General features: G+C 34.5%; 1 protein-coding gene across 3 annotated transcripts in view; it reads right to left on the reverse strand.

Moving 5' to 3' along the window:
* The window catches only part of Sp1 (transcription factor Sp8), a 102,238-nt gene that overhangs the window by 57,429 nt on the left and 31,806 nt on the right, over window positions 1-13,003 (reverse strand). The window contains exon 1 of one of the 3 annotated variants that reach the window (XM_088232874.1): window positions 10,188-10,563. The exons of the other annotated variants lie outside the window; for them this stretch is intronic. Coding sequence (XP_088089000.1) covers window positions 10,188-10,256 — 69 coding nt within the window. The 5' untranslated portion in view covers window positions 10,257-10,563. Of the gene's footprint in view, window positions 1-10,187; window positions 10,564-13,003 lie in introns of those variants that run through there. 3 annotated transcript variants of the gene reach the window in all.

The following is a 13,003-nucleotide window of genomic DNA, read 5'->3' on the forward strand; positions in this document are numbered from 1 at the left end:
ATTTACCTAAATATTTCCATTTTCAGAACACTATTTTTTCTGTCAACTTCTCAACTCAACTTACATTGCAATCATTTTTGTGTTGCTAGAATCCCATTCGTCCATATGCTTCGTAGCTGCGAGACGTTTATTAATCTAGCTTAACTATCAAATTATTTCATACTTGGATTTCGTACATAGGTTCTAGAATTCCAACCAACCATGCGCATGACGTAAAAAAGACACACAAAAAAGTTATTTTTTAAATAATGTTTCATGCCGATCATGCGCTCTGTAGCTATAAGACGTTCTCGTTTCTGTTATTAAACTATATCGTAATTGCAAACGAGTAACCCTCTATACGACCTGCAGCCGCAAGACGTGTTGAGAAACTTACTGTTCAGCTATATGGCGATTTTCACAAAAAAATGTAAGCATCCCGTCTGATAATTAATAGTCACCACATGCGTCTGTAATCTTTTTTCCTTCCAGTTCTGCAGAATAGCGTTTATTTATTTTAATATTTAATAATTATTGTACGTCATTTAAGTTACCCACTAAGCTAAGAGACTTTTCTGTAGGACATAATTTTTTAAAATATTTTTTTTTGTTTTACATTATTCAAAACATTTATTAATTAGCATTTAGCATTTTCTACAAGGTAGGTAGAGGAGGTAAGTATTTTTTTCTTAGCCCAAAAGACAAATGCACGAAAAAGTATTAAAGTATTAAAGTATTTACACATGACCCGTTCTAGGAGCTCAAATTCCGTCTCGGGACATTTCTTCTCTGAACGGAGCAAATTTGGAATTCTTGGAAGTATTTGTAATTTTGTCAACCATAAACATCAGCCTTAGCTCGGCGACCTCTGACTCTACATAACATCGCCTCTAATCTTTGTGTGATGGAATAACAAAAACTATCTAAGTTTAGCATATGGAAATAGATTAGGGATTTTTTTTAAATTTAGTGATTATCGTTTCACAGAATAGATATCAAACTATACATTACTTATACATTTGAATTTTTTTCATTTTTTAAATAATACCTATTTTAAATATCCAGGATTTATTAATGTTATGAATCTCAATATTTTTGAAGCACATGATTATTTACTTTATACTTTATTTATAAAATCATTGCTTTTAATATTTATAATGTATGACTATGTTTTTTGAATAAAATAAAATAATAAAATAACATCACGGAATTTAAATTTGTATGTATTTTTAAAAATACAGAAAAATCGCCCAAGCAATCCCTATATTAATTTCTTTTTATTTATTTCACATTGGAAATTATCATTATTATTATTTTTTTTTTAAAGAAATATTTGCGTTCTTATCATTTACCCAAATATTTAATTTTAAAGGCCATTTACAACGAGTTGTAAATAACTCACTATTAGAAAATGGAATCAAGTTGGGGTAGAGTGGGATTCGAACCACAGACCTTTGGTCCGTGAGTCCGAGACAGTAGCCACTGGACCACAACACGATCACGATATTTTACAAATAACGGTTGAGGTTATAGTTTGCTGAAGCAACTAAAATTACTACATAAATAAGGAGAGCGGCAGAGGGAAACCTGTCGAAATCTATCGCTGTCCAAATACTTAGTTCGAAGATCGTGCTTTTGCCGTTGCCGGCCCCTCTTCCTGGAACCAATCATCGGAACCAACCTGGAACCAATGGAATCATCGACAGCCCCAGTCAGTTCTGATCTTAACTGAAATCTCACATCTTTCGTTTATCGTACCCTCAATTTTAAAATAAATAATATATAATGTTAGCTTAATTAGAATGAAAGTTTACTTAAAAAATTTTAAGGCGCCCTTGAGGTAATTTTTTACAAAAATGGCGCTTTTTAATTCAGTCAAATATTATTATTATTATTATAATGTTTAAAAAAATATACTTGTGTAAGAGTGGCTATTCCAGTGCCGAGGTAGGATCAATTTACTTACAAAATAAAAGTTTTCCATTATTAAAAATAAATATCGAAACTTTTTTAATTATGTCAAACTCAATAAAAAAAATATGAAGGGAAAAAAAATTCTATAACATCTTTTATTAACATACTTGGGTGTTTGTTTGCGAACCTAACAAGCATTTACTTACAAGTATAAAACATTTTCCTGCCGAATAACGGATTACCTGATTATAATGCCCTTCTAACCATTGGCAAAACCAAAATGTGATCCTTTACAAAAACCCACAGTATTCGCGATGTCTTCAAACTATTTTCACGTGAAAGGGGACATTCGACAAAGCTTGTTGAAAGCACCCAAGAAAGGAGGATTATGAGGATTATCCTCAGCGAAGTGTCAACAAGGTTTGTGTCATAAACAAGTATTAATATTAGTCTGCTCATAGCGTGTCTCGGGACATTCATTATGGAGTGCCCCGGGGATCGCTGAATGGGCCCGTCTGTCAGCCGGATTACAAGTTAAGAGAGGAGATAGGTGATAGAGGGAGATATGAGACGTGACGCTGCAGGTATACCTACTGTACTATAACGTGTTGTGATTGAATGAAACATGTCACTTGACATGATAGATTGGAAGGGAGATAATGAATCATTTGAATGACGTTCTCGTTCATTCAGCGGCAATTCTGAATCGTTCATTCTAGTATCGAGTATTTTGATGTAGAACGAAATGTATAGTAAGATATTACAAAGATGCTATGTGAGATGTATTTCTGTTCGTAAATTTAAATTTTTATTTTTAAATTTGAAGTAACGTTCACCGGATATGCGTTGACAAGCATAATAGTCACATTTTTATTCTACGTATAATGCTGTAAATAAAAAACGTAAATTCCGTGGTTGTTTTACGAACATTGGATCCAATGATAAAAACATTATTACTTCCCAACGTATATTTATTTTAAAAACACCGACTCTGTGCACTATTTAAAATGTTGTTTGATGTAGTTAAGACAAATAATATATTTTCAAATATGGTAAGTTTGCAAATAGATTACTTAAAAATTACATAGGTAGTTCTCGAAAACATAAATTACATTTACACATATCATTTTAATTCATTTTTGTCATTCAAAAACAATTGTTTTAGTAATATTTGAGTTTTTTGTTAATATATTTTGATAAATCTTCATGGTCAATGGTTTTTGGAAAAAAAATCAAAACCTGAATAAAACAGAATAAACCTTGGTAATATTTTTATCAAAATTTTTCATTATTTCAGTGTTATTAAAATACGAGTACGCGAATTGTGGCTGCTTGTCATGAAATTTATATGTACAAATTCTTTAAACTAATTTCAAAATTGTTTTTGGTAGAGCTGAATGTTGGGTATATTTATTATTAAAAATTTAAACTTAGGTTTTACTGGTCTACTCATGGAATTACTATTCTCAATGCAAAACGACTCGATATTTTTTGTCCATATTCAATAGGTATAAAAAAATCATAATAGCTGTGTATGTACAATACTTGTTCATGTCAATCACCCAACCGACCTTTAGAACAATTTATCGATTTTGACACCTCTAAGCCTCTCACTTCGAGAATAAATTCAATGATTTCATTCAACCAACAATGCGATAAAGGCCTGCGCAATGGCCAGACGAAATGGCGACATATTCTTGCATCCTTTTGCATATAATATGGACTCGGGATAATCTCGCATATCCGTTTTGGGATTCGAATTGTACCTGGCAACACTCACATTGTTAAGTTTTTTCGTCCAACGGAAATGGACATCTCCCATCGAGACTGTAATCTGAAGACAGTTTTATTAACAATGATATCTGTGATCATGATCACCCAAATTCGTTGAAAATATTTATGTAGATTGTAGACACGATACTAAATATTTTGACGTATGTTAAAATCAAATACGTCAAAGAATTATTTATTTAGAATAATACAAACAGATGTACAAGTTAAATGTTTATACAAAGACACTATTTAAAAAAAAAGAAAGTACAAAGTAGAGCATGTCATCCAATAACATGTATTCACGGTTCTAATAAAATAAAGCGACGGTTTAAACTATGTAAACAATAAAATGATAAGTAATTTAAACAATGTTATTCACATAAATTAAATGGAAAAAATCGGGACAAAACAAGGAAATAATGGTAAGGAAAAATAATGAAAGAAATGAGGAGTTGCAGAGAAAGAATTAAGGATAGCAGGAATGGAAAATTGCATTTGAATTGATAACGAGAAATAAAAAGCAAAAAAAAACAAAACGTCTATTCTCTGTTATTCTGATTCAAGCTTGTTAACTCTGTTCTGTAGGTACCTATCATACGGAGTGTCAAATATATTTGGGCTATTTTTTTTTTTGTTAAATGTTTTGCATATACAAGGGATAGTAGAAAGTTTCGAATGCTAAGTTTTGATGTTAAGAATATAGAAAAGGTCAGACAGTCTAGTTGGTTTGGAAGATGGTCGAGTATAGTGATCTTTAATTCGTATCTTGGTACCAGTTTCGATCAACATCATAATTTCGCAATCCACGCCCTGCGGTGCATAGGCATTAGTACTCCAATCGAAGCGAATCTTGGTCAATTTATTACACACCTACATGGGAGGTAAAACGACTAGCCTTACGCTTCAGGTGCCAGTCCAGAGTAATAAGATATTGCATTATACATAGAATCTCCTTTAAAATCAATATTTCACATCCCCTTTCCAGAAATCGAACAGGGGCCTCAACAAGCATGGAAAGCAAAGTGCTAATTACTACGCTAAAAGGTGAACTTATCTCAATTCTATTTTCTCCTTGGATTTTTACCTGAGAGTACCAAGCCATGGTCAAAAACACTCGTCCAGGAATCTGGTTCAATATCACCCACAGTTGTGCAGAGACGATGTTGTGCTCCAATACCTATCCAAAACTACATCATGCTGCGTATATTAAATTTTCCTTTGGACAGTTATCGATTTCTCAGCGCGAAAATCCGAACGCAAAAAGAGTAGGTACCAGTAATAAATGGTCGGAAGTCCCTCTCAATTGGCACTGTAATTGTGAGCCGCCATTTGTAATAGCAAACTGCCAAATATTCCTCGCCGCAATGTCGAACAAAGAAATTATTGTAACAAAACGGAAATATTTTCGCCATACACGTGCCGCTCAAATTTGTCGCCGGTTTTAAATCGACCGTTTCCCATTTTGTAGTAGCAAACAACGCAAATGGCGAACACGCGCATTCAGTGCTTCCGAATATAAAATGAAAAACAGAAATCAAATTTGGACTAGAGGCAGAAATTACATACAATTTTTAAGAATTTTTTGGGAAAAAACGACAGGACAATTTTCGTAATGTTTCCTTCTCAAAAAAAACAATCTCTCTATTATAATGATTACCTATCGTATAGGTAAGTATGTAAGTATTCGTTTACAAATGTAATATTTTGACACATTAAAAATATTGTTCAAATTTACCAACGACACATCCAAAGGAAAAATGTGATGAATAAATTCGCATAAAGTTAACTTTATTCACTATGAATCAACGTACGACTAATTGACGTTTATGAATATTTTTTGTACAGGTAAGGACTTAGGAGCGAAGAATTTCAAATAAAAATTTCAATTGAAAGATAAAAAGCATATGGATAAACGTCCCGGATACGAGTTACCCCAGTGAGCATACATTAATTGTATTGTTTATTACTGCAAATAATATAATACAAAAAAAAATATTAATAAATAAAAATAATGTCTAAATTTATTTCAACAGAGAGGGAAAGAGTTTTCGTGAAGAAATTTGGAAGTCTAGGCATTTACAGGGCTTATGACCTGTCATTGGCTGGTTTAAGTGGCCACTTTACACACTGTGTAATATTCACCATTCTGCCCATGTTTAAACATCCACATTTCCTCAACTCTTCCATCTGTTGACTTTTGTGAAGTGAAAGAGCTGAAACCTTTATCACGTGGGTGAGATTCATCCGGCTGAACCAAATCACCTACTAGGCAACGCCTGGAAACAATTTTCCAATTTTTATACTTCTTCTTTTACCAGGTAGTAATTCAACAGTGTTTGATTATGTCCAAATGCTTGCAGACTGGCTGGATTTCCTCCCTAGGGAGTTGTTCATATTTAAATTTATTTCAACAGAGAGGGAAAGAGTTTTCGTGAAGAAATTTGGAAGTCTAGGCATTTACAGGGCTTATGACCTGTCATTGGCTGGTTTAAGTGGCCACTTTACACACTGTGTAACATTCACCATTCTGCCCATGTTTAAACATCCACATTTCCTCAACTCTTCCATCTGTTGACTTTTGTGAAGTGAAAGAGCTGAAACCTTTATCACGTGGGTGAGATTCATCCGGCTGAACCAAATCACCTACTAGGCAACGCCTGGAAACAATTTTCCAATTTTTATACTTCTTCTTTTACCAGGTAGTAATTCAACAGTGTTTGAGCAGTGTTTAAACATGGGCAGAATGGTGAATGTTACACAGTGTGTAAAGTGGCCACTTAAACCAGCCAATGACAGGTCATAAGCCCTGTAAATGCCTAGACTTCCAAATTTCTTCACGAAAACTCTTTCCCTCTCTGTTGAAATAAATTTAAATATGAACAACTCCCTAGGGAGGAAATCCAGCCAGTCTGCAAGCATTTGGACATAATCAAACACTGTTGAAAAATAATGTCATTTATATAAAAATTTAGGTAGGTATATAAATATTGTTACTATTAAGTTATATTTTTATTCTTCATTATTTAAATTTATATGAATTCTTAACTTTAAGCGGTGAATTTTATAAAGCGCAAGTAAGTATATAGGTATTACCTTTGTATGTAACATTTTTTTGGCAAGTATTGTACAAAAAAAAATAGTATTACTGACTTACATAAATTGTATGTAGGTAACATAGCAATAGAACCTGCAGACAAAACATTTCAAAATGTTTTAATATTTATCGTCGACTCGTGGTCAATAGTCAGCGCGCTGGCCTACCATGCAAGAGATCTCAGGTTCGGATCCGGACATGGTTGACATAAAATGTTTATTTTTGGAAATACGCTTTTGCACTAAAATATTTCACGGTTCCTGCGATGAATATGCAGCGAAGGACTATCGTCATACCTTCATGTAACTAAAATGATAAAAATACTGCGAATGGTTTACCAATGCGATGCCCTATGCACATATGAATATTGAATTATGTGATGTATCAAATACTTAAATAAATACGTTTTTATTTAAACACCTAGTAGGTACCTACTTAATATAGACCCAAAGGCTAGTCTATTTCAAAGGGATGTAATGTAGAAGCATTTCTAATCTGTCTTTCCTCTTTAAAGTTAAAATTTTTTTTATCGATAGTCCATATCTCTTGGAGCGTATTTCAATCAATTGTCCCGTAAAGTCAACACGACAAATTCATTTTTTATAATTCATTTCCCAAAAAAAAATATGTTCAAAACTCGTTTATTTATCGTAGCTGCTCCAAATTTAGCTTACTTTGTCCCCATTTAGATATTTTTATTACAAAATTTTGTAAAATTAAACATTTGTCAGTGTGTAATAAGTTTATGGTCCTTTAAATATGTTTATTTTATTATGATATCAAAATTTTGAATTGGTCAACTATATTATGAAAATCCCTCTCCTCCACTCTATTTCCTCATCACTTAACCTTCTTACGAGATCTTTTTTTTTCTTTCTCATGTCTTATATAATATATTATTTTTCTCTTTACTGTGTAACATGTTTTCTCATTATATTTGTGAAAAACTTTACTGGATGTATGTACATTTTTTTATATTTTGTATTCATATATAACAACTGTCGTTTTTAATAAATAAAAATAAAATAAAATACCAACACATTTTTTTTTCATCATCATGATACTAATGTTCGAAGGCAAATAGTGAGCATTGAGTCTTATTAGCCAGTATTTTTTTAACAATATGCCCAAAAAGTGCGTCTGAAATCCAAGCTGATATCCAAATTTACTCGGCATTGTTTTCTCCGCTTTGTCTCCCAATGTATATTCGTCCCCATAAAGGAGCGCATTGTAGTTAATGGTTTTAATTCGCCCTTCTGTTAGGTGCCTACCCTTAATCCAGCTTCAGGGGAGTGCATTATGCGCTGCTCACTTTGTGAGACTCCCTGGGATTTATTACGAGATGGGGTTCGGGGTCAGGACATATTTAGAGCGGCTAATGGAGAGAGGGAGGCTAGACACTGAAGATGAGAGTCAAGTCGTTAGGTAGAAGTATCCGCTTCATGACCGATAAATTTAAATTATCGATGAAAAATATTAAAATAATACATAAAAATATACAAAAAAAACTGCAATATAAAAATTGCAGATGACTTTTAGATACCAAAAATAAATAATTATAATTTCAGTCAAATATTGTTTATATTGCCTTACGATCTAATAAATTTATTTAATAAAAAAAATCACAGAGGGATTTTGGCCATATAAATAATTCAATTGTACGCAAAAATACGTTCATTGTAGATAAGTCTGAAAAAAATAGTAAAAATAATAAAAAATCATTTTTCAAGTTAACTGGTTTCCCCTAGTTTTAAATTAAAAAAAACTACCTATTAAGTAGTTATATATTTATTTTAATATTCATCATCATCATCATTCCCTTTCCGCACCTTATGGTGCATAGGGCACTGCATTGGTACACCAACCGCAGCGTATCTTTATAATTTTTGTTACATGAAGGTAAGATGATCAACCTTACGCTTCAGGTACCAGTCCAGGGACTATGAAATATTCTAGTGTGAAAAAACCCGTTTAATTAAATATTTCATCTCAACCATGTCGGGAATCGAACCCGAGACCTCTTGCATGGCAGGCTAACGCGCTGACCATTACACCACGGGGCCGACAAATATTATTGACATATTTTTAAATATTATTTATTTATATTTATATTACAGCAAAATAAAATGAGGATATTTTTGTTGTTTATTTAAAAAATTCTCTCAGTAGAAGCCACACTAAATAGTTTTTTTGGTGAAAAAGTAAGATAAATTTATTTATATTGACAAATTTTAATACAGGACTCGGGACAGATTTATTATGTAAATATTTACATACTTACATTTTTAAAAAATATTACCAGAGGAGAGAAATATCTATGGATGTGAGCTACCTATCTCAAATTATGTTTTTGACCGAATAAATTCTGCACCGATGCGATGGTTAAAATTGATTTTTGCATTCCGCATAAATACACTTGTTTGGGGATCTAATATGAATCGTTCCCGTTAAATCGTGGAAACAGGATTCTAACATTTAAATTAATAACCTAAAACTAATAAAAAATCGCGTCGGAACTTTTTATTACACGTATGAACTTGGATTTAAAGAGTCAGCTCCGCGCCGCGCAGGCCGGCCGACGGAAACTAACCTATCGATTTCATTTAAAAATCCGTCCTTGCTTTTATTTTGCCGGCAATTATTATGCATTACTTGGATATAGATACGAGGTAATAGAAGCTCAGTGGTCATCTGAGCTCTTACCGTCGGTATAACTTTAGCCACAATGCATACATTTATCACAATATCAAATGCCAAACCGCTTCCTTTGTACGCATCAAAACCCATCATCACATCAGCAGTTCAGCCGATTTACGAGTGCGGAAAGGGGACTTGTTGACAGCACACAGGAAACATCCAGTGGAAGAAGATCCGAGATAAAGGCGAGAAAGCTAAGCGGAGCAAGAAAAGAGCAAAGCCAATACAAACGGTACCGCTCCAAGCCGATTGTGGAAGGTTTTGTATCGGGACTGCACAAAGGCCTTTTGTCGGGCTGGGTGTTTAGCGGTGCGCTTTGTATGACACTCTACGGGGAGTCTGGCCCTTTCGAGGGCTGCTACAACAAGGGTAGTTCTGCACTCTGCGTCGAGAATCCGTGGCAATTTTTAAGAGCGGAACTAAACGGTTCTTCGCTATGAATGGTAGAATAAGATAACGTATTTAAGCGCCAATAAGCCAGCCATGTCAGCTCAAGAACGCGATAAGAAATGTAACGGAGCCCGTATCAAAAGAATAAAAATTATAAAAAAGACGTGTGTTTAGTTTGTTATAACAAATTAGGAAAGTGAAATTTGTATTTTACTAAAAAAAAAGTAAGATTTTTATTTATACTTTATTATTCATCACTGTAGATAAACAATGATTATTATCGTGGACAAATAAATATCTTTTGTACATGAAAATAGTGAATGAATAGGTAGATACTTACGATAGATTTGATATTAGGCATGGCCGGTACTTGGGCGTACAAGCCCGCCGGGCTCATGTCGGTGATCATGGTGAGGTGTTCAGCGACTAGGACGACATCTTAACCATACCGGGCCGGAAACCCGATCACGATTCAATGTTCAAAAAACTGTCCGTACGACGAAAATATCAAGCGATCACAACTCAGTGTCAAAAACAAAAAACCTCACAAAAACATGTTGATAACGGAAATCTAGTTGGAATCCAGGGTCCACGAGGTACAAAAAAAGGTTTATTGAAAAGAGCTTTTACAAGGAAGCAACAACCGAAAACAATGACCACATTGTCCGTATTGTGACATTTATCAGCGGCGGTTACGCGACAAACGCTCCACACGCCTCCTCGACTTGTACTGATTGATCGTCGCCGTCACTGGCCGGCGGGGGCGGGCGGGCAGGGCGGCGGAGGAGGAGTGGGGCGGAGAGGGGCGGCAATGGGCGGAGGCAGCCCGCCTCGCCCAATGGCGGGCCTTCGCCGCCCGAGCCACGCCCACAAATATGGACCGAGTGGGGGAAACATCAAACCGGTTAGAAACCGGTGATGTCTCTGATACTGGAGGGGAACCGCGAGGGCGGATTAGGTCACTTTGCACACACTTGAAGAGGTATTGAATAAACATCCTTGTGCCTCAAAATACCGTTGGAGTTACGAGATGTAAAATATTTTAAATGTAAGTAAAGTAAAATATTATTTTAGTAAATTAGGTACTCATTTAAATTATACGTTTAGGTTCATAAGATACTACTTACACGAACCAAAATAGATTTTTTTGGTCGTAAATTTGTTTTATTTTTCCCAATGTAATGGCAGTTTAAATTAAAAAAGAATTATAACATGCAGATCAAATTATTATATGTTAACTAAGGTAGACAATCAAATCTAAGCCCAAATCCAATGTAAGAATTATTTTGTAGGTAAGTGCCTATTTTTTTATTTGTACAATTTAATGACAGGTTAAATTTAAAAAAGATGAAAGCACGACACAAAACCTAAATTAATTTGCAAAATTTTCAATCGTCATAAATTTTAAAAGCGGTTCAAGTCGTGAGCCTTGGGGAACACCTAAAATAAACAAAATAATGTAGCGTCATACTCTAAGTAAGCTCCTGTGCCGCTCTGAAACAATACACTAAAAATACTCCCAAATCCATCGGCGGCGCGGTGCATGACTTGCACATCTCAAGGACCCTTTTCAGGTCCACTTACCGCTAATAACCCAGCGTGCCTACGGTCCCCTTACGGCGCAGGGTCACTTAATGGCCCTCTTCGACGCTCCTTGATCTATCGAGACAAAAAATCAAAGGATTGAACGGCGGGCGAGTAATTTGCTCTCATGAAATGATATAACAGACCGTCGGATTTTTTACTGTCCCGACCAACCATCTTCGGCCAAATGAACAAAAATTAATTTAGTTGATTTTTCGCAAAAAAATTACCTTTTGCTCGTTTTGATTGTAAAAATGTTCAATACGCGACCAGTATTAAAATAGATAAAAAAAATAAAAGAAGGTACTATTGATGTACTGAAAAAATACATATCTATCTGTAATCATCATCGTCATCATCAAACCCTTATCCGCACCCTATGGTACATAGGGCACATAAGTGTATGGTACATAGGGCACATAAGTGGTACATAAGTGACCAGTCTTACGCTTCAAGCGCCAGTCCGGAAACAATGAAATGTTGCAGTTCAAAAAACCTTTAAAATCGATATTTCACGTCCACCTGCCAGGAATTAAACCCAGGACCTGAAGTAAGGTAGGCGAACTCGTCAACCACTACACAACGAGGCGGAGAATTTCCACTCGATTTCATTATTAAGGACTTTTACCCTAGAGCAGCTATCCGGTCTAAAATACTCGTCGGGAGTTCTGGTTCTATTTCACACACAGAACTTTATTTTTTATCCACCTGGACACAGAAGTTAGGTGGGCAAAAATATGAAAAGTTATACCGACTTATAAAAAAACATAAATATTCTCATCCCACTTCCTTTCACCCATAGCGAACTGTACGTTTTGATTTTTTTTAGTTTTTGTTCCTATATGAAACCCATAATTGGTCTTGTTATTTGTTATTATTCTTTATGTACTGTTTATTATTATGGGTTTCAAAAATAAATAAAAAAAAATAATAAAATATATCGACAATAATATAGACAAACCTCCAGGATAGTCGTACGCTTGAAGTTTGATCAGTTACCTACGCCTGCAACAATAAAGTAATTTTACCTGTATCTACACAACTAGCGAATTCAATGAAAGCGTAATTGTTTGTGGTTGAAGCGACTATGGCATAAAATGCTCGTCGATCAGAAGTGAGAAACTAAGAGAGCGAAAAAGAGGTGATGCTTTTAAAAAAAGAAGCATTTGCCTTTTTATGATTTACCAAAACATTTCTATCCCATTTTCAGGAGAACTGTACAAGTTTGGATTTTGTCTAACGGAAGAGACCATTGCAAGAGACTGAGAGACATTGCATATATTAATATCCTACTAGCGGACCATGGACAGACGTTGTCCTGCCCAAATGTTGGCTTGCCTACTATGAGCTGGTTCAGCAAAGATATTTTTGATTTTTTTGAATTTTCAATAAACTATTTACGAGTATATATTTAACATTGAGGTCGACATTTCAATCTTTTCGTTTCGTCGTTGGGTGATTTGCTGTGTGTGTGCAATATCGCCTGCCGTATACATATTTGTTATGTACGTGTGATGAACTATTAATATTTAAATATTGAATTAAAGTGTACCTAGGTAGGTATTTATTGTT

This window comes from Micrasema longulum, unplaced genomic scaffold, assembly GCF_059751315.1.
Source record: "Micrasema longulum isolate JH-2025_06_02 unplaced genomic scaffold, ASM5975131v1 h1tg001032l, whole genome shotgun sequence".
Taxonomy (NCBI): domain Eukaryota; kingdom Metazoa; phylum Arthropoda; class Insecta; order Trichoptera; family Brachycentridae; genus Micrasema; species Micrasema longulum.